We start from the raw sequence: 25,554 nt of genomic DNA, 5'->3' as shown, positions 1-25,554 counted from the left end.
TCCCTAAGTCAAGCAGTGAATTTCAAGCACAGATTCAACCACAAAGACCAGGGACGTTTTCCAATGCCTCACAAAGGGCACTTATTTGTAGATAGGTAATAAAAAGCTGACATTGAATATCCCTTTTTGAGCATGGTGAAGTTATGAATTACACTTTGAACGTTGTATCAATACACCCAGTCACTACAAAGCTACAGGTGTCCTTCCTAACTCAGTAGCCGGAGAGGAAGGAAACCGCTCTGGAATTTCACCATGAGGCCAATGGTGACTTTAAAACAGTTACTGAGTTTGTGATAGGAGGAAACTGAGGATGGATCAACAACATTGTAGTTACTCCACAATTCTAACCTAATTGACAAAGGTAAAAGAAGGAAGCCTGTACATAATACAAATATCCTAAAACATGCATCCTGTTTGCAACAAGGCACTAAAGTAATACTGCAAAAAGATGTCCTGAATACAAAGTGTTATGTTTGGGGCAAATCCAATACAATATATTACTGAGTACCACTCTCCATATTCTCAAGCACAGTGGTGGCTGCATCGTTGTTATGGGAATGCTTGTAATTGTTAAGGACTGGGGAGTTTTTCAGGATAAAAAAACTGAATGGAGCTAAGCACAGGCAAAATCCTAGAGGAAAACCTGGTTGTCTGCTTTCCACCACACACTGGGAGATTAATTCTCCTTTCAGCAGGACAATGACCTAAAACACAAGGCCAGATCTACACTGAAGTTGCTTACCAAGAAGACAGTGAATGTTCCTGAGGGGCCGAGTTATAGTTTTGATGTAAATCTACTTGAAAAACTATAGCAAGACCTGAAAATGATTGTCTAGCAATGATCAACAACCAATTTGACAGAGCTTGAAGAATTATGTCCAGGGGCATGAATACTTTCTGAAGACACACACGCTCAAACTGAACTGCAATGTGACTGTTTAATTCATCCTTTCCTTGCCAGCCAGTCTGATATAGATATAGACGCACACACAAGCTCTGTGCTGATGTGTAGTTGTTTATGCCATCTGCTGCAACTCCGCTAGTCTCTCATCCAGTATGTTGTGAAGAAGCGCTAGGTTAGAGGCTAGTCTCTCATCCAGTGTGTTGTGAAGAAGCGCTAGGTTAGAGGCTATTCTCTCATCCAGTGTGTTGTGAAGAGGCGCTAGGTTAGAGGCTATTCTCTCATCCAGTGTGTTGTGAAGAGGCGCTAGGTTAGAGGCTATTCTCTCATCCAGTGTGTTGTGAAGAAGCGCTAGGTTAGAGGCTATTCTCTCATCCAGTGTGTTGTGAAGAGGCGCTAGGTTAGAGGCTTGTGTCTCATCCAGTGTGTTGTGAAGAAGCGCTAGGTTAGAGGCTAGTCTCTCATCCAGTGTGTTGTGAAGAGGCGCTAGGTTAGAGGCTATTCTCTCATCCAGTGTGTTGTGAAGAAGCGCTAGGTTAGAGGCTATTCTCTCATCCAGTGTGTTGTGAAGAGGCGCTAGGTTAGAGGCTAGTCTCTCATCCAGTGTGTTGTGAAGAAGCGCTAGGTTAGAGGCTATTCTCTCATCCAGTGTGTTGTGAAGAGGCGCTAGGTTAGAGGCTATTCTCTCATCCAGTGTGTTGTGAAGAGGCGCTAGGTTAGAGGCTATTCTCTCATCCAGTGTGTTGTGAAGAAGCGCTAGGTTAGAGGCTATTCTCTCATCCAGTGTGTTGTGAAGAGGCGCTAGGTTAGAGGCTTGTGTCTCATCCAGTGTGTTGTGAAGAAGCGCTAGGTTAGAGGCTAGTCTCTCATCCAGTGTGTTGTGAAGAGGCGCTAGGTTAGAGGCTATTCTCTCATCCAGTGTGTTGTGAAGAAGCGCTAGGTTAGAGGCTATTCTCTCATCCAGTGTGTTGTGAAGAGGCGCTAGGTTAGAGGCTATTCTCTCATCCAGTGTGTTGTGAAGAAGCGCTAGGTTAGAGGCTATTCTCTCATCCAGTGTGTTGTGAAGAGGCGCTAGGTTAGAGGCTTGTGTCTCATCCAGTGTGTTGTGAAGAAGCGCTTGGTTAGAGGCTTGTGTCTCATCCAGTGTGTTGTGAAGAGGCGCTAGGTTAGAGGCTAGTCTCATCCAGTGTGTTGTGAAGAAGCGCTAGGTTAGAGGCTAGTTTCTCATCCAGTGTGTTGTGAAGAAGCGCTAGGTTAGAGGCTATTCTCTCATCCAGTGTGTTGTGAAGAGGCGCTAGGTTAGAGGCTATTCTCTCATCCAGTGTGTTGTGAAGAGGCGCTAGGTTAGAGGCTATTCTCTCATCCAGTGTGTTGTGAAGAAGCGCTAGGTTAGAGGCTATTCTCTCATCCAGTGTGTTGTGAAGAGGCGCTAGGTTAGAGGCTTGTGTCTCATCCAGTGTGTTGTGAAGAAGCGCTAGGTTAGAGGCTAGTCTCTCATCCAGTGTGTTGTGAAGAGGCGCTAGGTTAGAGGCTATTCTCTCATCCAGTGTGTTGTGAAGAAGCGCTAGGTTAGAGGCTATTCTCTCATCCAGTGTGTTGTGAAGAAGCGCTAGGTTAGAGGCTAGTCTCTCATCCAGTGTGTTGTGAAGAAGCGCTAGGTTAGAGGCTATTCTCTCATCCAGTGTGTTGTGAAGAGGCGCTAGGTTAGAGGCTATTCTCTCATCCAGTGTGTTGTGAAGAGGCGCTAGGTTAGAGGCTATTCTCTCATCCAGTGTGTTGTGAAGAAGCGCTAGGTTAGAGGCTATTCTCTCATCCAGTGTGTTGTGAAGAGGCGCTAGGTTAGAGGCTTGTGTCTCATCCAGTGTGTTGTGAAGAAGCGCTAGGTTAGAGGCTAGTCTCTCATCCAGTGTGTTGTGAAGAGGCGCTAGGTTAGAGGCTATTCTCTCATCCAGTGTGTTGTGAAGAAGCGCTAGGTTAGAGGCTATTCTCTCATCCAGTGTGTTGTGAAGAGGCGCTAGGTTAGAGGCTATTCTCTCATCCAGTGTGTTGTGAAGAAGCGCTAGGTTAGAGGCTATTCTCTCATCCAGTGTGTTGTGAAGAGGCGCTAGGTTAGAGGCTTGTGTCTCATCCAGTGTGTTGTGAAGAAGCGCTTGGTTAGAGGCTTGTGTCTCATCCAGTGTGTTGTGAAGAGGCGCTAGGTTAGAGGCTAGTCTCATCCAGTGTGTTGTGAAGAAGCGCTAGGTTAGAGGCTAGTTTCTCATCCAGTGTGTTGTGAAGAGGCGCTAGGTTAGAGGCTTGTGTCTCATCCAGTGTGTTGTGAAGAAGAGCTAGGTTAGAGGCTAGTCTCTCATCCAGTGTGTTGTGAAGAAGCACTAGGTTAGAGGCTAGTCTCTCATCCAGTGTGTTGTGAAGAAGCGCTAGGTTAGAGGCTAGGGTGTTATGACAGATACAGTGTTTGTTATTACCACTAGCTCATTGTTTAGTGACTGCTGCTAAACACACACTGTGTGGTATCAGAGGAGCTGTTACTCTGCAGAAATATTTAGTGTGTGTACTAAGTCGACCACACACCCCTCTCGTTGGGAGGGGGTTAGGAGAGGGTTGGGAGAGGGTTAGGGTGGTTTAGGGAGGGGGTTGGTGGGGGGGTTATTGGTGACCTGAGAAATGGGATTATACATTTTCCACCTTGCATGTGCACCGCTGTTTATCATTGTTTCCCCTCTCGATCTTTCTCTCTGCCTCTTTCTGTCTCTCCATCACATCTTTTGACTGGGTTTACCTTCTCCCCCATTCAAATTCTTTAAACTATGCGTTAGGGTGAATGAATGTGGTTTGTGTGAGGTCTGTAGTTGAAAGACTCCTAACTGCAAACCAGGACAATAGCACATCTCTTGGGGTCAGGGTTAGGTTAGCCTAGTTGCTAGTCTGTTTTATTTTTGTGATTTTTAAGCTTTTTTTTTTTAAGCTTTTTTTAAACTCTCACAACCCCCTTGACTCTTGGGCTGTCTTTCGCAGTTTCTCTCCCCCTCTTTCTCTCACTATATTTCTGTCTTTCCCCTATCTTTTGTTCTCTCACTTGCTCACTGTCTTCCTCTCCATGGGGTCCCTGGGTTTGGTTAGTGTTGGGGTACACTGTGTTGGGATTATGTGACAACTCCTTGACTCCCTCTCTCCCCCCTCATCTCCCTCTCTCTTCCCCTCTCCCCCTTTTCTCTCTTTCTCCAGATATCCGTCATCCAGAAGAGGCATCTCTACTCCGTAAGCCCCGCGACCCCAAGAAGAAGAAGAAAAAGCTGGAAGAGGCTGAGGAGGAGGCTCTGGAGCTGGAGGGGCCACTACTTACCCCAGGATCAGGTAGTAAGTTCCACTAATTTACCTCAAACTCAGTCACCCCTTGCAGGCCTACCCTGAACCCCATCTCCAAGAGCCTTCTGGAGAATTATGTTAACACTTCCACTCCTGGAATGTCAAAGGTGCAATAACTTCTTCCTGGTCTAATAGTAATTAATTTGCATTTTAGTGCATGGCATAAGTATTTGATCCCCTACCAACCAGTAAGAATTCCGGCTCTCACAGACCTGTTAGTTTTTCTTTAAGAAGCCCTCCTGTTCTCCACTCGTTACCTGTATAAAAGACACCTGTCCACACACTCAATCAAACAGACTCCAACCTCTCCACAATGGCCAAGACCAGAGAGCTGTGTAAGGACATCAGGGATAAAATTGTAGACCTGCACAAGGCTGGGATGGGCTACAGGACAATAGGCAAGCAGCTTGGTGAGAAGGCAACAACTGTTGGCGCAATTATTTGAAAATGGAAGAAGTTCAAGATGACGGTCAATCACCCTCGGTCTGGGGCTTCATGCAAGATCTCACCTCGTGGGGCATCAATGATCATGAGGAAGGTGAGGGATCAGCCCAGAACTACACAACAGGACCTGGTCAATAACCTGAAGAGAGCTGGGACCACAGTCTCAAAGAAAACCATTAACACACTACGCCGTCATGGATTCAAATCCTGCAGCGCACGCAAGGTCCCCCTGCTCAAGCCAGCGCATGTCCAGGCCCGTCTGAAGTTTGCCAATGACCATCTGGATGATCCAGAGGAAGAATGGGAGAAGGTCATGTGGTCTGATGAGTCAAAAGTATAGCTTTTTGGTCTAAACTCCACTCGCAGTGTTTGGAGGAAAAAGGAGTACAACCGCAAGAACACCATTCCAATCGTGAAGCATGGAGGTGGAAACATCATTCTTTGGGGATGCTTTTCTGCAAAGGGGACAGGACGACTGCACCGTATTGAGGGGAGGATGGATGGGGCAATGTATCGCGAGATCTTGGCCAACAACCTCCTTTCCTCAGTAAGAGCATTGAAGATGGGTCGTGACTGGGTCTTCCAGCATGACAATGACCTGAAACACACAGCCAGGGCAACTAAGGAGTGGCTCCGTAAGAAGCATCTCAAGGTCCTGGAGTGGCCTAGCCAGTCTCCAGACCTGAACCCAATAGAAAATCTCTGGAGGGAGCTGGAAGTCCGTATTGCCCAGCGACAGCCCCGAAACCTGAAGGATCTGGAGAAGGTCTGTATGGAGGAGTGGGCCAAAATCCCTGCTGCAGTGTGTGCAAACTACAGGAAACTTATGATCTCTGTAATTGCAAACAAAGGTTTCTGTACCAAATATTAAGTTCTGCTTCTCTGATGTATCAAATACTTATGTCATGCAAATGAATTACTTAAAAATCATACAATGTGATTTTCTGGATTTTTGTTTTAGATTCCGTCTCTCACAGTTGAAGTGTACCTATGATAAAAATGACAGACCTCTACATGCTTTGTTAGTAGGAAAACCTGCAAAATTGGCAGTGTATCAAATACTCCCCACTGTATCTACCCTTCTATCAATATCCGCCCATAGGGTTTTAAAAACAAGTCGAGACAGTGCCAAAACAGTTGTTTTTGTATGTGCCCAAATAAGAATGTGAGTGAGGAGCAGCGGTATGATATGATTTGCGGACTCTGGGCTCCTTACTCAGGGAGGGAGAGAGGGAATGGTTGGGATTCTTTGCGTAGTTGGTCACCATGCCATTTTATATCCAAACCAGGCTGCAGAGCTTGAGCTACACCAGCCCCTCTTCCTCCTGCCTGCTAGTCTTGTCAATAAATTAGCTACACTGATGTGAGGGAGGAGGAACACTTGGGGCATGCTGTGGTATCTATGCAGCGTTAGTTAGCTTTAGCGATTTTGGCTAAGGCGTTGTGAATGGTCCTCATTGTCCTAAAGACCCAGCCCAACCCTGTAGCTACTTGGCCCGGCATCACACACACACACACACACACACACACACACACACACACACACACACACACACACACACACACACACACACACACACACACACACACACACACAGTCATTAGGCTCAAGGGAGGGGGGGGGGGGGGGGGGGAGGCAGGAAAGGGAAAAAGGGGAGAGTGTGAGAAGGGGACAGAAGGGGGAGAGAGGCAGGAAAGGGAAAAAGAGGAGGGTGTAAAAAGGGGACAGAAGGGGGAGAGAGGCAGGAAAGGGAAAAAGGAGGGTGTGAGAAGGGGACAGAAGGGAGAGAGGCAGGAAAGGGAAAAAGGGGAGAAGGGTAGAGAGGCAGGAAAGGGAAAAAGGGGAGTGTGAGAAGGGGGAGAGAGGCAGGAAAGGGGAGAGTGTGAGAAAGGACATTAAACCAAGCAGCTCTGACTCTTGGCTCCCTCGTCAATGTTATGACAATTATATGCTTGTTGGTTCCCATTGCCATTTGACTCCATGGGAATCCTGGGAGTCTTTCTGATTATTAGAACAAAGCCAGAGTTTCCCTAATTCCATGAGTTACACCCTTATGTATGACTGGTATTGCTCCAACTACATCCACACTTTGAATCCTAATGAGCTGTTGACCAGGGGTTTCTAAAAATGAATTAGGCCAAGTCATAACTCTGTACAAATATTCGGAATCGCTTTAAGATAATAGACATGCAGGAAAACACTTGTGTACAGTGCACAAATAAAAAATGTGCAGAAGTTGCACACACCTCCCCCAGCTCACATGGTAGGAGTGAGTATTTAATGTGCAGTGTTTCATGGCCAAGCTGCTGGGAGTTATTCCTGATGTTATTCCCTCTGGGGAAAGGCTGGGGTCTCCAGCACCACACCCCCTGATGGTACTCACAAGGGCATATGCTGCAGTCTGCACGCACGCGCATACACACACAGCCTCTCCTTAACACTTGATGCAATCTGTATGGGGCTCAGCCACAGCCTCTCCCTACATACAGTTCAGTCCATTCCACCCTGCTGAATGGGGCCCTCTGTGGCCTCTCTGAGTCAACCCTTGATAAGTCTTCACCTCCTTCCTTACACACTCACTGGACCACAGGGGAAACTGGGTAACGGGTCAATACTGAGGTCAAGTTGAGTTGGCAAGATTTTAGTTTAGAAGTTCACCCAAGACCAAGAGGATGTGGGGGCTTGATCTGTGCTCTAAGTCCAGTTAGAAGTGTTTAGATTAGAATCAGTCTTTTTCTGAGTCTAAAACCACAACCTACTTCCACCCACATGTCTGGGAAATCCCAGACCCCTACCCACATTCCATTAAGAGAAGCATGCATGTCGTTACTATGGAATAGCCCATATTACAAACCGTACCCTACGAATAACAACTAGGACCATGGCCCTGTCTACTCCTTAAGGGCCATTGGGTCTGCTACTCTGCTGAACTGTTCCTCTCAGATAATTATCTCAATGGGATTCTCATGGTGGAAAGTTGATTTGTCCATAACTTTAATTTCACTAGAACTGTTATGCAGTGCTGGGTCATTCCAACCAACACCCTGCCTGGCTTTTCAATTAGAAATGACATTGGATCCTGATGAATGGGCGGATGGATGGGAACTGACCAGGGTTTGTCATGCCATGTTTCTTTTCCCGTCGCTGAGAGGGCAAAGTGACTCATCTAATCTTGGGTTGGTTAGGTTGGCACACTGGCACAGCCCTTCCCTGGTTCTCATTCTCGTCCATTTTCTTTTAAAAAAACTCATACTCCCTCCTCTCCCTCGTCTTTTTAATATCTATCGTTTAATATTTCTTTAATCTGTCCTCTGGTTTTTATTTTTCCTCTGCTTTCCTTCCCTCCCTCTTTCTCGTTTTCCACTCCAGCCTCTGAGATAATTTACATCGGGCCGGTCAAAGGTAAGGTTTCTCCTGGTCTTCTGTCCTTCCTCTTCCTGCACTGCTTCCCCATTCCCTTACCCACTCACCCCTCAGCTGGAGTGATGTTCTGGTCACCTGCCTAGGCTGTATCCCAAGGAAGCCAGCTGCTGCCCTTGTCACTTGAGGATATCTGCTGACTCAGGTCACGTGATAGGCTTTACCCCACTCCAACAGGACCAAACTCGCTCCCGTCTTTTTTTGAAAAATATAAAAAAAGCTTTGCACACTATGCATTTGTTCTGCTGGAAAGCTCAGCTGTTCACATTTTGCTCAACAGGTACCCTAAAGTAGGGTATCCCAAAGTCTGTCCTGGGACCTGTGGAAGGCACTATCCCACATAGTCAAAGGCTGGGAGTAAACACATGAGGCTGCACGACTCTTTTTCTTCTCTAGAGGAGATGGGGGGGGTAAACTGTAATCAGCTTTCTCTAGATATTTGGGATGTCTCCTGCGACCATATGGGAGAGCAGCACTCTAGCTGACCTTGTTTTCCTCCCTCCCTTCTAGAAACTCTCCATAAACCCTTAGGGGTGGGTTGTTGTGGCCTGGTCCCTGTTCTCATGACCTCTACTGTATTACACACACACACACCATTTCCTGTTTGGATTTTGGTTAGTGGTTTGGCCTGCCTGCTTTTTTTAGGCCAGTGGGGACTGGTCAGTGTGTTATGGAAGTATTTAGCTGCCGAAAATCTACTGGAAAGGCAAATGGTACAATATTAAATCAGTATCATGTTTGCAATTCCTTTTCCTAAATGGGTGTGCATTTTTTGACATTCTAATTGAAATGCAAAAAAAAGATATTGCATTGTCATTTTCATGTTTGAGTATGCATAATATCTGCCAATTTGAAAAATAAATAGCAACGTGTGTTTGATATTTTATCCAGTACAACACTATCACATTTAAAAATCAAATGTAAATCCTTAAATTATAATTTCTCATGTTTGCCATTTAATTGCCTTGTTGTGTTAGTATGAATTGTGACAAATTCTCAATTGACAATGCTTTTCCATCTGTGTGGAATGCAAATTCGATAAATCAATTCTAATTCTTTATTTTGCGATTTAATTTCCTCATTTGTGTTATCGTTTTCGACGTGTTGATTGTCGATCCATTATGGGTGGGTTTTCGGTAACGTGAGGCGGAAGAGGTTGTCTGTGCTTCCTGGCAACAGGGGAGGCTACATGGACATGTGGAGACGAATGGGTTCAGGCTAGTCAGTCGTTCTGATGAGCCCTTCCCAGCTAGCTAGTTTTTGCTTGTGGCTAGAAACTTCAGAAAATATTTTAAACTTGTCTACCGAAGCTGGGACTTAGGAGCGTTTTTCATTAAAAAAAATGTTTAATGTCATAGTTATATATATTTTTTTGTGAAAATCACTACAATAAATGTGATTTTAGCTGTCACCCTAGCCTGATATTGGCTACAATTTCAAGCTAGCTATTTCCCTTCTTACTGTGACAAGGGTGAGCGAAGGACTGTGTCCGTGTAGTTGTTGCCGGCTTGTAGCGCAAGTTCTCCCCATTGAGCAGTGTAGACTGTATCACGGTGACATCCACATGGTTACTACCAATATTACAAGTTATTTATGGTGAAGGCTGCTGTCCGACTCTAAATAAAATCAAGTGGGATGGAACAAATTGGAGATGGTGACCAATACTACAAGTTATTCCTCCCTTGCCCATCGAAATAAACATCACTATCATCACTAAAACATCACTAAAAGGACATTCTACTCCAAAATGAATGAAAATAAATAAATGTATGTACCGTTGAAGTCTGAAGTTAACATACACTTCGGTTGGAGTCATTAAAACTTGTTTTTCAACCACTCCACATATTTCTTGTTAACCATCTATAGTTTTGGCAAGTCGGTTAGGACATCTACTTTGTTCATGACACAAGTAATTTTTCCAACAATTGTTTACAGATTATTTCACTTATAACTCACTATCACAATTCCAGTGGGTCAGAAGTTTACATACACTAAGTTGACTGTGCCTTTAAAACAGCTTGGAAAATTCCAGAAAATTATGTCATGGCTTTAGAAGCTTTTGATAGGCTAATTGACACCATTTGAGTCAATTGAAGGTGTACCTGTGGATGTATTTCAAGGCCTACCTTCAAACTCAGTGCCTCTTTGCTTGACATCATGGGAAAATCAAAAGAAATCAGCCAAGACCTCAGAAAAAAATTGTAGACCTCCACAAGTCTGATTCATCCTTGGGAGCAATTTCCAAATGCCTGAAGGTACCAGGTTCATCTGTACAAACAATATTATGCAAGTATAAACACCATGGGACCACGCAGCCGTCATACCACTCAGGAAGGAGACACGTTCTGTCTCCTAGACATGAATGTATTTTGGTGCGACAAGTGCAAATCAATCCCAGAACAACAGCAAATAATCTTGTGAAGATGCTGGAGGAAACAGGTACAAAAGTATCTATATCCACAGTAAAATGAGTCCTATATTGACATAACCTGAAAGACTGCTCAGCAAGGAAGAAGCCACTGCTCCAAAACTGCCATAAAAAAGCCAGACTGCAGGTTGCATCTGCACATGGGGACAAATATCATACTTTTTGAAGAAATGTCCTCTGGTCTGATGAAACAAAAAATAGAACTGTTTGGCCATATTGACCATCATTATGTTTGGAGGAAAAAGGGGAGGCTTGCAAGCATCATGTTGTGGGGGTGCTTTGCTCTAGGAGGGACTGGCGCACTTCACAATATAGATGGCATCATGAGCACTGGTGCACTTCACAAAATACATAATTTTCCTTCCTCATGATTCTCTGTGGATATATTGAAGCAACATCTCAAGACATCAGTCAGGAAGTTAAAGCTTGGTTGCATATGGGTCTTCCAAATGGACAGTGACCCCAAGCATACTTCCAAAGTTGTGTCAAAATGGCTTAAGGACAACAAAGTCAAGGTATTGGAGTGGCCATCACAAAGCCCTGACCTCAATCCCATAGAAAATGTGTGGGCAGAACTGAAAAGGCGTCTGCGAGCAAGGAGGCCTACAATCCTGACTCAGGCTACCCATGCTACCCAAAATGTTTGACCCAAGTTAAACAATTTTAAAGCAATGCTACCAAATACTAATTGAGTTTGTAAACTTTTGACCCACTGGGAATGTGATGATAGAAATAAAAGCTGAAATAAATAATTCTTTCTACTATTATTCTGACATTTCACATTCTTAAAATAAAGTGGTGATCCTAACTGACCTAAGACAGGTACATTTTACTAGGATTAAAATGTCAGGAATTGTGAAAAACTGAGTTTAAATGTTTTTGGCTAAGGTGTATGTAAACTTCCGACTACAACTGTATGTGGGCACCATCTCAAATATAGTTTCCAACTCCAGAATGAACCCAATAACACATTTGTTACAATTATTTTAACAGATTGGGCCATGTATATAGCCTATGCATGGTCCATATTACCAGGTATGCTATTAGCAATAAACATTATCACCTGTAGCCCGACTGATGCAGCAAAGTGCAAATAAATAGGCAACCCCTCCTTAGCTTCAGCCTATCTGCATTTACCCTAATGGCCTAAACATATATATATTTTTTTCACCTTTATTTAACCAGATAGGCCAGTTGAGAACAAGTTCTATTTTACAACTGCGACCTGGCCAAAGCAGTGCGACAAAATCAAACTTAAAAATATATACACTGAGTATACCAAACATTTAGGAATGCCTTCCTAATATTGGATTTCACCCCCTTTCTTTTTGCCCTCAGATCAGCCCCAATTAGTCGTGGCATGGACTCTACAGCGTGTCAAAAGCGTTCCACAGGGATGCTGGCCAATGTTGACTCCAATGATTCCCACAGTTGTCAAGCAGGCTGGATGTATTTTGGGTGGTGGACCGTTCTTGATTCACACGGCAACTGTTGAGCGTGAAAAACCCAGCAGCGTTGCAGTTCTTGACACAAACAGGTGCGACTGGCACCTACTACCATACCCCGTTCAAAGGCACTTAAATCTTTTGTTTTGCCCATTCTCCCTCCAAATGGCACAGATACACAATCCATGTCTCAAGGCTTTAAATTACTTCTTTAACCTGTCTCCTCCCCTTCATCTACACTGATTTGAAGTGGCTTTAACAAGTGACATCAGGCATGAGCTTTCACCTGGTCAGTCTGTCATGGAATGAGCTGCTGTTCTTAATGTTTTGTGTGTGTAATTATTATTATATTTTTCACTTTTTTCTTCCACCTCACATTGTTTAATTTTTCAAATTGTCAGGTGTCATGCATACTCAATCATGAAACTAATAATGCAATATATTACCTTTTTAAATTAGAATTTTGTCACAAAATATGCATACCCATTTAGGAATAGATATTGCAAACATTATATTGATTTGTCATTTGCCTGTTTTTAGAATTGAAGGCTGAATTAAGTCACTTAAAGACTTGCATAGTGTGTGGGCTGTTACTATGCCCTAACATACTGGCCAAAGCCAGCCAACAGGACATTTCATGGTTTCAGATTGGTTATTTGTTTGTTTTTTGGCAATGGCTTAAATCCAAATAGAACAACATTTTGCATACATACACATCTCTCTCTACACACACTCCCCAACCATACATCCACGTGCATACACTCCTCTACACTCCTCCCTCCAAACACACATCCACCCCTTTTTCCAAAAATGGAACACAAACAAAGCAGAGTGACGCTAGCTTTTGGTACCATGCTGTCTCACTTTGGTGTACCACCCTCCACTGCCCCATCCCTATACCCATATCCCTCCCTATATGCTGCTGGTTGTGCTGTATAGTTTGCCATGTGCACCTCGCAGGTTGTGGACCATGTGACCACGATCGTGTGCAACATCTGCATGCTAAGGCGCATCATAATTCCCCAGCAGCAACAGCAGAGCATCAAGACCACCTATCAGATAGGTGGCGCTACCAGCCACATTGCTGTCAATTGCAGGCTGCAAATGTGTGTTGTGGAACCATGTTCACTTAATTTTTGGAGGTTCTTGTGCTTGGTACCAAATGTGTGTCTTGTAGATTGTTTTGCAGTGGACTGTATTGTGAGCATGTTTTTTTTTTATCATGTTCAGTATTTTGCAGGTATGGTGATGTATTTTTCTTTGTCTTCATGGATCTCAGTCACACAGTTGGGATCAATTTCAATTCAGGAAGTTAATTGAAATCCCAGTCTAAGAATTGAAAAAATAAATAAATGAATCGTGCTTTTCAGTTTTTTTTAAATTGGAATTTCAATGAATCTCCCAAACTGAAATGGAATTGAGCCCAATGTTCCTCAGTCTACCCCAGGGTACTAAACATGTGTTGTCTGGTTTGCAGGGAGCATCTACTCCAGTCCCGGCCTGTACAGTAAGACCATGACCCCCACTTATGACTCCAGAGACGGAAGCCCCCTATCCCCCACTACCGCCTGGTTTGGAGACAGCCCCCTGTCCGAGGGCAATCCCAGCATCCTTGCTGTCAGCCAGCCAATCTCCTCGCCCGATATCCTGGCCAAGCTCTACAAGCCCCAATCCCTCCTGGACAAGGCCAAGATCAACCAGGGCTGGATGGACTCATCCAGGTCTTTGATGGAGCAGGATGTCAAGGAGAATGAGGTGCTCCTCCTGCGGTTTAAATACCATAGCTTCTTTGACCTCAACCCCAAGGTACAGTATGTGGACCATTCTTTCCTTCAAATGAGTCTTTATTAAAAAATGTTTAGGGGGTAGATCAGCTTTAATATTGCAGATAGATTGTGGCTTCTATCAACGTAATTGTCTGCATCATTTCCAATCCCCCATTCGGGAAAGTATTCATACCCCTTTTCCCACATTGTTACGTTACAGCATTATTTTAAAATAGATTAAATACATGTTTTTCCTCATCAATCTACACACTATACCCCATAAGGACAAAGCATTAACAGGTTTTTTAGAAAAACATATACCCTATACATTGAAATTGAATTCATGTGCATCCTGGTTCCATTGATCATCCTTCAGATGTTTCTACAACTTGACTGGAGTCCACCTGTGGTCAATTGATTTGACATGATTTGGAAAGGCACACACCTGTCTATATAAGGTCCCACAGTTGACAGTGTATGTCGGAGCAAAAACCAAGCCATGTGGTCGAGGGAATGGTCCATAGAGCTCAGAGAGCAGGATTGTGTGGAGGAACAGATCAGGGGAAGGGTACCAAAATACCAAAAAATGTCTGGAGCATTGAAAGTCCTCAAGAACAGTGGCTCCATCATTCTTAAATGGAAGAAGTTTGGAACCACCAAGACTCTTCCTAGAGCTGGCCGCCTGGCCAAACTGCGCAATCGGGAGAAGGACCTTGGTCAGGCAGGTGACCGAGAACCCTATGATCACTCTGACAGAGCTCCAGAGTTCCTCTGTAGAGATGGGAGAACCTTCCAGAAGAACCATCTCTGCAGCAAATCAAATCAAACTTTATTTGTCACGTGCTGAATACAAGTGGGGTGAAATGAATACAAGTTACTGTGAAATGCTTACTTACAAGCCCTTAACCAACAGTGCAGTTCAAGAAGAGTTAAGAAAATATTTACCAACTAAAGTAAAATAAATTATACAAAGTAACACAATAAAATAACAATACAGAGGCTATATACAGGGGGTACCGAGTCAGTGTGGGGTTACTGGTTAGTTAAGGTAATTTGTACATGTAGGTAGGGGTGAAGTGACTGCATAGATATTAAACCGCGAGTAGCAGCAGTGTACAAAACAAATGGGGGGGGGGGGGGTCAATGTGAAAAGGCCAGTGGCCATTTGATTAATTGTTCCTCAGTCTTATGGCTTGGGGATACCGAGCAGTTGCCATTCCAGGCGGTGATGCAACCTGTCAGGATGCTCTCGATGGTGCAGTAGAACTTTTTGAGGATCATGCCAAATCTTTTCTGTCTCCTGAGGGGGAAAAGGTTTTGTCGTGCCCTCTTTACGACTGTGTTGGTGTGTTGGGCCCTTGATAGTACGTTGGTGATGTGGACACCAAGGAACTTGACACTCTCGACCCGCTTCACTACAGCCCTGTCGATGTTTTAGGGGCCTGTTCGGCCCGCCTTTTCCTGTAGTCCCCGATCAGCTCCTTTGTCTTGCTGACACTGAGGGAGAGGTTGTTGTCCTGGCACCACACTGCCATTTCTCTGACCTCCTCCCTATAGGCTGTCTCATCGTTGTCGGTGATCAGGCTTACCACTGTTGTCGTCAGCAAACTTATGATGGTGTTGGAGTCATGTTTGGCAACGCAGTTATGGGTGAACAGGGAGTACAGAAAGTGACTAAGTACACACCCCTGAGGAGCCCCAGTGTTCAGGATCAGGGTGGCAGACGTGTTGTCTACCCTTACCATCTGGGTGCGGCCCATCAAAGACCAGGATCCAGTTGCAGAGGGAGGTGTTTAGTCCTAGTGCCCACAAAGCTCATTACTATGCTAAGGACCCTATGGTGTTAAACCCTGAGCTGTAGTCAATGAACAGCATTCTCACATAGGTGTTCCTTTTGTCCAGGTAGGAAGGGCAGTGTGGAGTGCGATCGGAATCTGTTGGGGCGGTATGCGATTTGGAGTGGGACTAGGGTATCCGGCAGGATGCTGTTTATGTGAGCAATGACCAGCCTTTCAAAGCACTTCATGGCTACCGACGTGAGTGCTACAGGGTGGTAATAATTTAGGCAGGTTACCTTCGCTTCCCTGGGCACAGGGACTATGGTGTACTACTTGTCACATGTAGGTATTACAGACTCTGTCAGGGAGAGGTTGAAAATGTCAGTGAAGACACGTGCCAGTTGGTCCGCGCATGCTTTGAGTACACATCCTGGGAATCAGTCTGGCCCCCTCGGCTTTGTGAATGTTGACCTGTTTAAAGGTCTTGCTCCCATCGGCTACCGAGAGCATTATCACACAGTCATCCAGAACAGCTGGTGCTCTTGTGCATGCTTCAGTCTTGCTTGTCTCTTTAGTTAGTCTGGTAGGCTTACGTCACTGGGTAGCTCGCCTCTGCGTTTTCCTTTGTAGTCCGTAATAGTTTTCACACCCTGCACATCCGATGAGCGTCAGAGCTGGTGTAGTAGGATTCAATCTTAATCCTGTATTGACGCTTTGCTTGTTTGATGGTTCGTCTGAGGCCATAGCGGGATTTCTTACAAGCTTCCGGATTAGTGTCCCGCTCATTGAAAGCACTCCTCAAATCAGGTCTTTACCATAAAGTAGCCAGATGGAAGCCACTCCTCAGTAAAAGGCATATGACAGCCCGCTTGGAGTTTGTTGAAATGCACTCACAGACACTTGGAGCAGGAGAAACAAAATTCTCTGGTCTGATGAATCCAAGAATGAACTCTTTGGCCTGAATGCCAAGCGTCACGTCTGTGGGAAGCATGGCACCGTCCCTACGGTGAAGCATGGTGGAGGCAGCATCATACTGTGAGGATGTTTTTCAGCGGCAGGTACTCGGAGACTAGTCAAGATCGAGGGAAAGCTGAACGGAGCAAAGTACAGCGAGCTCCTTGATGAAAACCTGCTCCAGAGCACTCAGGACCTCAGACTGGGGTGATCCAAATTGCGGATTTAAATCGTCAGCATACAATGACTCCTTTGTTTTTTAAACCCTGCCTTCTAGTCCCTTGATATTATTGTTGGATCTGATTTTAATAGCTAACAATTCGATAGCCATAATAAATAGATTAGCGGACAGCCTCGTTTTACTCCTCTTGACAATTTAATACTTTCTGAGAAGTAGACATTATTTACTATTTTACACCTAGAGTTACTATACATAACTTTAACCCATTGCATAAGAGATTCTACAAAATTAAAATAGTCCTGGCATTTATATATAAATTCCAGTCATAATTCATCAAATGCCTTTTCAAAGTCCGCTTTGAATACCGGGCCTGGTTTCCCAGATTTTTCATAGTGTTCTTTTGTTTCCGGTACTTGTCGTATATTATCTCCAAAGTACTGTCAAGTGTAAAAAAAATAAAAATAAACTGTCCGATAGATGAATAATATCCGACAATACCTTTAATTCTATACGCCATGCATTTTGCTAGGATTTTGACATCACAACACAAGTGTAAGGTGTCTCCAGTTTTTTTTTATAGGTTGACTGGATCTTTATATTTACCATCTGGGTACTGTTTCAGTAATGGTGAAATCATAGCTTCTTGCTGAGTATCTGATAGTCTACAATTGTTTTTATAGGAGTGGTTAAAACATGTTAATGCCACATTTAAACATGCGCACACACACACACACACACAACTCCCCACCAGCCTTCAGCATCTGCAGCTGACAGATTTTGGGAGGTGTGGAGAGGAGGAAGTACCCCTCTGGGCTGTCCTGTTTTCTCAGCTGGACTGTCTCGGAGTGCTTTGTGTGTGGATCTGTGCTTGTGCAGAGACAGGCTTGGTGCCAGGGCTAACAGTATGTGTTCTCCCCCTGCAGTATGATGCCATCCGGGTGAACCAGCTCTATGAGCAGGCCAAGTGGGCCATCCTGCTGGAGGAAATAGAGTGCACCGAGGAGGAGATGATGATGTTTGCTGCCCTGCAGGTGAGACCTGTGTAATGTATGTGTGTCAGTTTGTCTGTTTGTGCGTGTGTGTAGGGATCATGTTAATTGGCCTGATTGAGGACTGCAGTAGTTATCTTCTCCATGGTCTCACTGCCTGATGAACAGAAGAACAGCAAATTATTTGAATGGGCGTGTTGTCCACTGTTGACACTGACGTGGTGGGTGACTGGTCTGCTTCAAATCAAATTTTATTGGTCACATACACATGGTTAGCAGATGTTAATGCGAGTGTAGCGAAATGCTTGTGCTGCTAGTTCCGACAGTGCAGTAATATCTAACAGGTAATCTAACAATTCCACAACAACTACCTAATACAGACAAATCTAATTTAAGGGATGGAATAAGAATATGTACATATAAATATATGGATGAGGGATGACCGAGCGGCTTAGGCAAGATGGTATAGAATACAGTATATACTTATGAGATGAGTAATGCAAGATATGTAAACATTATTAAAGTGACTAGTGATCCATTTATTAAAGTGGCCAATGATTTTTGAGACCTGTATATAGGCAGCAGCCTCTGTGTCAGTGATGGCTGTTTAACAGTCTGATGGCCTTGAGATAGAAGGTCCCAGCTTTGAGGCACCTGTACTGACCACCTCGCCTTCTGGATGGTCGCGGGGTGAACAGGCAGTGGCTCGGGTGGTTGTTGTTTTCTTTTTGGCCTTCCTGTGACATCGGGTGCTGTAGGTGTCCAGGAGGGCAGGTAGTTTGCCCCCGGTGATGCGTTGTGCTGCCCGCACCACCCTCTTGAGAGCCTTGCAGTTGTGGGCGGTGCAGTTGCCATAGTAGCCCGACAGGATGCTCTCAATTGTGCATCTGTAAAAGTTTGAGGGTTTTAGGTGACAAGCCAAATTTCTTCAGCCTCTTGAGGTTGAAGAGGCGCTGTTGCTCCTTCTTCAACACACTGTGTGGGTGGATCATTTCAGTGTGTCTGTGATGTGTATACTGAGAAACTTAAAACTTTCCACCTTTGCAGCAGTACACAGAAACATGGTCCCCCTGATAACTGTATGCAAGGCTGTATGCTTGCACGGAGCAACTACAATTAAACCAAATGATCCTGTCTGTGATGCCTTGGCTCTAGAAACAACCCATTCCAGATACCTGCCATTGAAGATGGTTAGACTAGACACGTCACTGACACTTTAGACTTGTTCAAGTGCTGTTCAACACCATAGTTAACTGCTGTGGACGTATTGATTATGTCACTGCTTCTTTTATACAAGTTGTGTAATATAAGAGGAATAGTGAAGAGCGGGAAGGACAGTGAAGGTAAGATTTTGGGGGGGGTGGTGGGGATCCGAGTCTCTTGTGTCCCTTTGGGACCAGGGCAGCCCTGCTATTTCCGATCCTCGTAAAGCCTGAGGGACAGGACATGGGGACGCCAGTGTGTCCTCTCTCCAACGGGTAATTATAGAGTAGCCACCGGACTCACCCCATTGGAGGGATCACTCCAACCCAACCTGTAATCTCCTACACATTCCTCAATATCCCCAATTACACTGAAAGGTGACACTGCTAGGGTCTTCAACAGGAGCCGAGGTGTTTATTAATACTTCATTGGTTGTCGGTTTAGTGGTTCATCCCCCCCCTGAAGAGATGCTCAAGATGCTAATCTGTAGTGTGTTTGGATTAGCAGCTAGCATGTCGCTACCTGTCTGTTAGCGCCACGATCTATCGTTATCTCTTGCTAAGTTAATGGTAGCTGTGACAGTCATGGCTAAGGTGTCACTGAGGAGATCAGGCAGGAAGAGAAGGGGTGGGTTTATTACAGTAAGAGTTGAATGGTCTCTGTGTCCAGGGATTCTGCCTATCACCTGGATATGTCCGTGTGGCTAAGTATAGCGATAAGCCTGCCATGTTCAGCACAGTAAACATGACTGTATTTGGGGGATAAAGGTCCAGGGCATGCCTGTTAGCCCACTACCCCCAACTCCAACCCTACACATACAAAACATATGCGCTAGAAATACACATGTACGCACAGAAACACACACACACACACACACACACCATCCCCCTCTCCCCAGTGTCAGTAGAGTGTGGGCGTCAGAGATGGTGACATGGAGGGAGAAGCCTTTGTCCTACATTCTGAAACCCTAGCTGGCTATGGCCACAGAAGTGCAGTGTGTCCTGAAATATGCCTCTCTTTTCCTCTCCCTCTACCTCTCTCTCACCCCCACACTGTCTCTCTAACTCACTCGCTCCCTCTAGGCAGCTGTTCATTCATATTGAGGAGGAGGAGGTGGGGGTGGGGGGGGTTGACAGTATAAATACAGTTTGTCAACAAGTTGGTCTTAGTGTTGTTGAGGCATAGGGGGGGTAGACCAGACCAGAACATAACATGGTGAGACTGGCTCCATGTTGGTCCAGAGGATAGTATGAATGAATGGCCAGGCCAGAGACTCCCAATATAACAAACAGGATTCTGACCAAACTAGATGGTATTTCCATTGTGAATCAATGCAGAAATGCTGCACGCAATGTCCCAAGTCTGCACTACTCACATGTGCTCCAAGTAAAGACACATTTACAGTCACTAATTTCACCAACTAAATATCTCCCCCCACCCCCCCTCTTTACTCCAAAGTAATTATTGTTAATCAACAGTTAGTGCTTCATGGTACTCACTTCTACAACACCCAAAGAAACTCAAAAGTATTTATTGGACAAGCAGGTATTTTTTTGTGTTTTGACCACTTTACCACTTCATATGCTATGAAAGGGTCGAGGAAATCACTACCAATGTACACAGAAACGGACGCCAGTGGAGCAAACCAGAAAAGTTACATTACCAGTAATGACATTCACAATATCAAACAGGAGACTGGTTTTGACACATTATTCACAGTCATGGCATATAATGTAAAGGACTGTTGGCTAAACATTAGTCCCTTTTCTCTATCTCTCTCCCCCAGTATCACATCAACAAGCTGTCCATCATGTCGTCAGACAACCACATGAACAACAGTGAGAAGGAGGTGGACGAGGTGGACGCTGCCCTGTCAGACCTGGAGATCACCCTGGAGGGAGGCAAGACCTCCAACACCCTGGTACTATACCTTACTGTCATATACTAACCCCAACCCTAACCCTGTCAGACCTGGATATCACCCTGGTACTACACCTTACTGTCCTATACTAACCCCAACCCTAACCCTGTCAGACCTGGAGATCACCCTGGAGGGAGGCAAGACCTCAACACTCTGGTACTACACCTTAGTGTCCTATACTAACCCCAATCCTAACCCTGTCAGACCTGGAGATCACCCTGGTACTACACCTTACTGTCCTATACTAACCCCAACCCTAACCCTGTCAGACCTGGAGATCACCCTGGTACTACACCTTACTGTCCTATACTAACCCTAACCCTGTCAGACCTGGAGATCACCCTGGTACTACACCTTACTGTCCTATACTAACCCCAACCCTAACCCTGTCAGACCTGGAGATCACCCTGGTGCTACACCTTACTGTCCTATACTAACCCCAACCTTAACCCTGTCAGACCTGGAGATCACCCTGAAGGGAGGCAAGACCTCAATACACTGGTACAACTACTGCACTTTACCGTAAAACACACTAGTTATGCAGTTTACTGTACTTTACCTCAATGATACTCTAGTGGTACATTCAATTAGAGCAAATGTTATTGGGCACATCCAGAGTGGCATATTATGGTTGAATCGGAATGTTAAATTCAAATCTCTCTACCATCATATTTATGCCAATATGACACCAATGTAGATGAAAATTTGAGGTACACAACACACCTCTCGTCATAATCCATCCGGCCGTTACCGAGAACCACTATACTGGATTGTTGACGGGGTCTTGTTAGTATTACGGTTGTCAGAATTATTTTTGCCCAAACCTAGCTCAAATTCTACACGTCAGATTAAAACGAGGCTACAGCGTCCATATGGTGACCATTAGACTTAGATCCATTTAGACTGGATAAGTTAAGAGGCACTACATGCACATTTCTGCCCAATAAAAATCAATGTGCTACCTTTTTTTTCTGACAATTCATTTCTGACAATGCTAATATTTTTTTGCCAAATCTCAGAGTTCTAAAACCGGTGCTGCGGTCAAAACACTTAGAAGACACACCCTCGTCCACTTACCCTTCTTATGCCCTTGGGGAATCGCCGTTGCCATCTTGGAGGGTGGTCCAAATGATTAGACAAGGGAAGTTTTCAACGTAAGTCCCTCAGCCCCCATTTTTAGTCGGCTTTGTGAGTGTACAATTATATTCACTCTGGGGCCTGAAACTCCACATAATTCAATTTGCGACGATTGTACATCCGCTAAGGAAAGTCTCCGAAAACTTAAAAACAACAGCAATGGAGAAGTCAACATACCGTAAACTCGTACATCGCCTTGGTCCGTACAATTGCCCTTATTTTAGCACCCCAAAACGTAATACTTCCAGATCAACGGTAATGTCCATACCATTGTAAAGCACAATTTCTCCCCTTTCCAACAGAATCAATTACATGACCTAAACGCTGCCCATTTCTGCATAATTCAAGCAGGCAATGAGCCCCGTTTGGTCTTTTTAAAAATGGCGGGTGGGGAAGCGAAACTAATGCGTGATAGTGAGAAGGAGAGATGTATGTTTTTTTTCACTCGATCTGTCCAACTTATCACCTTATCGCCTTTAAAATGTAAATAAAACACAGAGTTTATATAATGTGTCATTACATACCTATATGAAGGTTTGTGTCGAATTTCAATCGGGTTTTTAGGGTGGTTAAGTGATCTTCGAAGTTAACAGCGGCTTTGAGAATGATGATCGCATGCAATGATGACAAAAAAAATGACTAGGTATCCCCCCCTTACCCCCGTCGCTGTCCATTTCTTGTTTCTAAAGGATGAGAGAAGTGCTACACCTGGTGGAGAGAGATTGTAAGACAGAAATAGTTGCTTAATGCGTGCTGTACGTTACGACATGACACGTCACGATGTAACGGAGGGTCAGTTTTTTCAACTTTTCTCCAATACTATAGAGCCATTACCATGTCGATCAACGCTTGAATAGAAACCTAGTTCACACCCCCGATTTTGAAGTCAACACAGTCACTACAGTCCCATTAGTTTTCTTTGAAGCCTTGTTTGAATGTTGCAGTTGCACGGAATGGGGTGCGTTTACGTTACAAGTGTAAGTAAAAACGAATGCAAATAAGTTTGAAATTGTGCTACTGCTACTAATGCACATGACGGCACAAACACGTCACATAAATATACATTTTTTAAAATCTTTTGGAAATTGTAGAAATAAAACATTTTCCTCCTTCGGAAGTTCCAGCTAGGCAGGCTAACGTTATTTAATTTGATAGCTATCATACAGTAGGTGAATAATAATATATTTCATACATAGACATGCACTCATAATTGACATGTGTGCATGCATATAAAGCACACACACAAGCTACCGGTGGCTGAAAACACAATCGTCACAGGATAAACGAGTGATGAATTTCCGGCCAAGGATGGTCCATTTAAAAATAATTCCTTCCTCCCTTGCCCTGCAAGTGTATACTTGTCAGACATCATGATACGTCATCAGAAGTATCCACAACATTTGAGGGCTGTGAGTGGCTTTGGACCGCAGCCCGGGTAGAGCAACTTGACTAGTAGAAAGCTAGCAGCTGTAGCTAGTTAGCTAGCTTACACCAGTTGGACGAGAAGCAAAAGGAAGGTAGCTAGGTATATTTTGCTATGGAGGGTTTTTCATATGGCTGAAATCATCTGTGTAAACTGCTGACCTGGGAACCTGGATATCCATTTAAATAGTGTTAAGTTGATGTATCTATAACAGGGTTTGTAGCGTAACGGTTGGCATTACTGCCCTGGGATTTGAAGGTCCTGGGTTCACCTACCGGAGGGGATATTTTGACCATTCTCTGTCGTGTATAGATTTTGACCCCCCCCCCCCTCCCTTTCCCAAAACACTCACTCCATCCCTACAGTACAAATGCACACAATAAATTGCACAGGTTGTAAACGTTTCCTTTTCTGACGCCACTTTCTTTTGAGAAGCTAAGAAATTTGTCAAGCTGGCCTGGGTGGAGCTGAAAAATGACTTGCTCATCTTCAGCATATTGTACACTATCAGTAGTACTTAAGCAGCCTATGTTCTCTTCCAAATGAGTACTCCCATCTGTTTTCATATTTATTATATTATTATTATTATTATTATTATATATTATTATTATAGTGCCATTTACAAATGTGTGCTATTTTACTGCCGTTGGACAGCTGTGTAGAGCATTACTAAGAGCATTTGTAAGCTAAAGGATTTAGCGTGCCAATCCAATGTCAGATTTGTAAACATGTGTTCTTAAAAGTGTTTTGTACTTGTCTATTGACTTTGTATTTTACAGGTGTTTCTCAGCAGTTTGCCACAGTGTTTGTATCAGGAGTTACCAAGATTGCTGTTGACAAGCCACAGGGTTATGCAGGCTTTTTTTGTTCAAGCCCCGTGCTACCACACCTGATTTTACTACTCTGCTGTTGATCAAGACCTCAGCTGTTCATCGAGACCTTGAATAGTACAGTCAGGTGTGGTAGAACTGTGCTTGAACAATAAATCCTGCATAACCCTGTAGCTCTTAAAGAGCAATTATGGCCATCCCTGAACTATATCTGATGAATATATGATTGTACATTGTATATTTTGTAATAACTCAATATTGTTTACAGGTAATGTATCCTACTAGGCCTTTCTTCAGTAGACTTTAAAGTACATTTTCATGTTAATAGGTACATGTTGATTATTTTTGTGTATTTTCCAGTAGCTTTCTCGTTTTTATTGTTACACGAGATCAGTGAAAAATAATTCAGTTTACACCATATATTAGCTTAAATGGGTTTCTGGTTTTTCGCTTCCCTCTGGAAAATCAGCTGTTAATATAAAATAAATACTAATAACTACATTATTTCAGTTGCCATTTGTCATTATTGTGTACTTTTACTTTACTTTTATTGCTATGTTTTGCTGTATTATAATGTTGTGAAATAGTGTTGTATAAGCACCTTCTGGTGTAAAAACCATGGCAATTAGTCAGGTTGTATGAGAAGGTTTGAATCCTAAGCAACCTGCCTACACATTATTTGTATTACAATAGACCAGCATAGCTACTATAGTACATTAGGTCAAAGCTGTGTGCTGGAAAACCTAAGAGCATCGGTGAAGTACGTGGTGTACGTTTCCTTTTTCGGCTTCAGACCAATGCCTACTTCTCACTTAAAACAATTTTTTTTTTAGTTTGACTAGGGTCTGGGTGAGAACTTCACTGCAAGGCAAAAAGCTACTTCAGAAGGTGTACGTTCTAATGATGTATATAAAGACTAGAATGCTGATGCTATGTGTTGGTCAGTGAGAGGCTTTAAAGCCACCGGTCGGCCATATTGGCACTCCCCAGTAATAGCGGTCCTCCACAAGAATGAATGGAATTCTACAGTATTTCAATTAAATATTTAAAGGATAAAATGACGTGTATTTAAGTATTTTGTTGTTGTAGTGGGGACTGTAACATTAACACTTTCTAACAATTATACTTTAAGGAGAATGTTATATATTTGATTATTTCTATGTTTAGCTCACATAATATAATTTAAAAGTATGCATTAGGTAATATAATAAATGTGGTAAAAACACATGTAGACATTAAGACATTTCTATAGCTTCCAAAATAGTTTTTTACAACGGTGGGGAAGTGCCAAGATGGAGGTACGGTGGCTTAAAAACAGCACCCCCTGTCAGTTATCTAGTGTATAAATTATTGGTCAATTCTGTATG

General features: G+C 43.8%; 1 protein-coding gene across 8 annotated transcripts in view; it reads left to right on the top strand.

Moving 5' to 3' along the window:
- fermt2 (FERM domain containing kindlin 2) overlaps positions 1-25,554 on the top strand; it is an 86,745-nt gene that overhangs the window by 52,904 nt on the left and 8,287 nt on the right. For 2 of the 8 annotated variants that reach the window (XM_090211135.1, XM_021574108.3), the window contains exons 4-8: positions 4,127-4,255; positions 8,082-8,114; positions 13,483-13,811; positions 17,608-17,715; positions 20,663-20,797. In XM_090211135.1, the coding sequence (XP_090067261.1) occupies positions 4,127-4,255; positions 8,082-8,114; positions 13,483-13,811; positions 17,608-17,715; positions 20,663-20,797 (734 nt within the window). Of the gene's footprint in view, positions 1-4,126; positions 4,259-8,081; positions 8,115-13,482; positions 13,812-17,607; positions 17,716-20,662; positions 20,798-25,554 lie in introns of all 8 variants that reach the window. The other 6 variants (XM_021574109.3, XM_021574107.3, XM_090211136.1 and 3 more) reach the window with 3 other exon arrangements.

This window comes from Oncorhynchus mykiss, chromosome 19 (assembly GCF_057628025.1).
Source record: "Oncorhynchus mykiss isolate SJ-2025 chromosome 19, ASM5762802v1, whole genome shotgun sequence".
NCBI classification, from domain to species: domain Eukaryota; kingdom Metazoa; phylum Chordata; class Actinopteri; order Salmoniformes; family Salmonidae; genus Oncorhynchus; species Oncorhynchus mykiss.
Note: the sequence above shows the minus strand (reverse complement) of the source record. Positions and strands in the feature narration are given on the sequence as shown.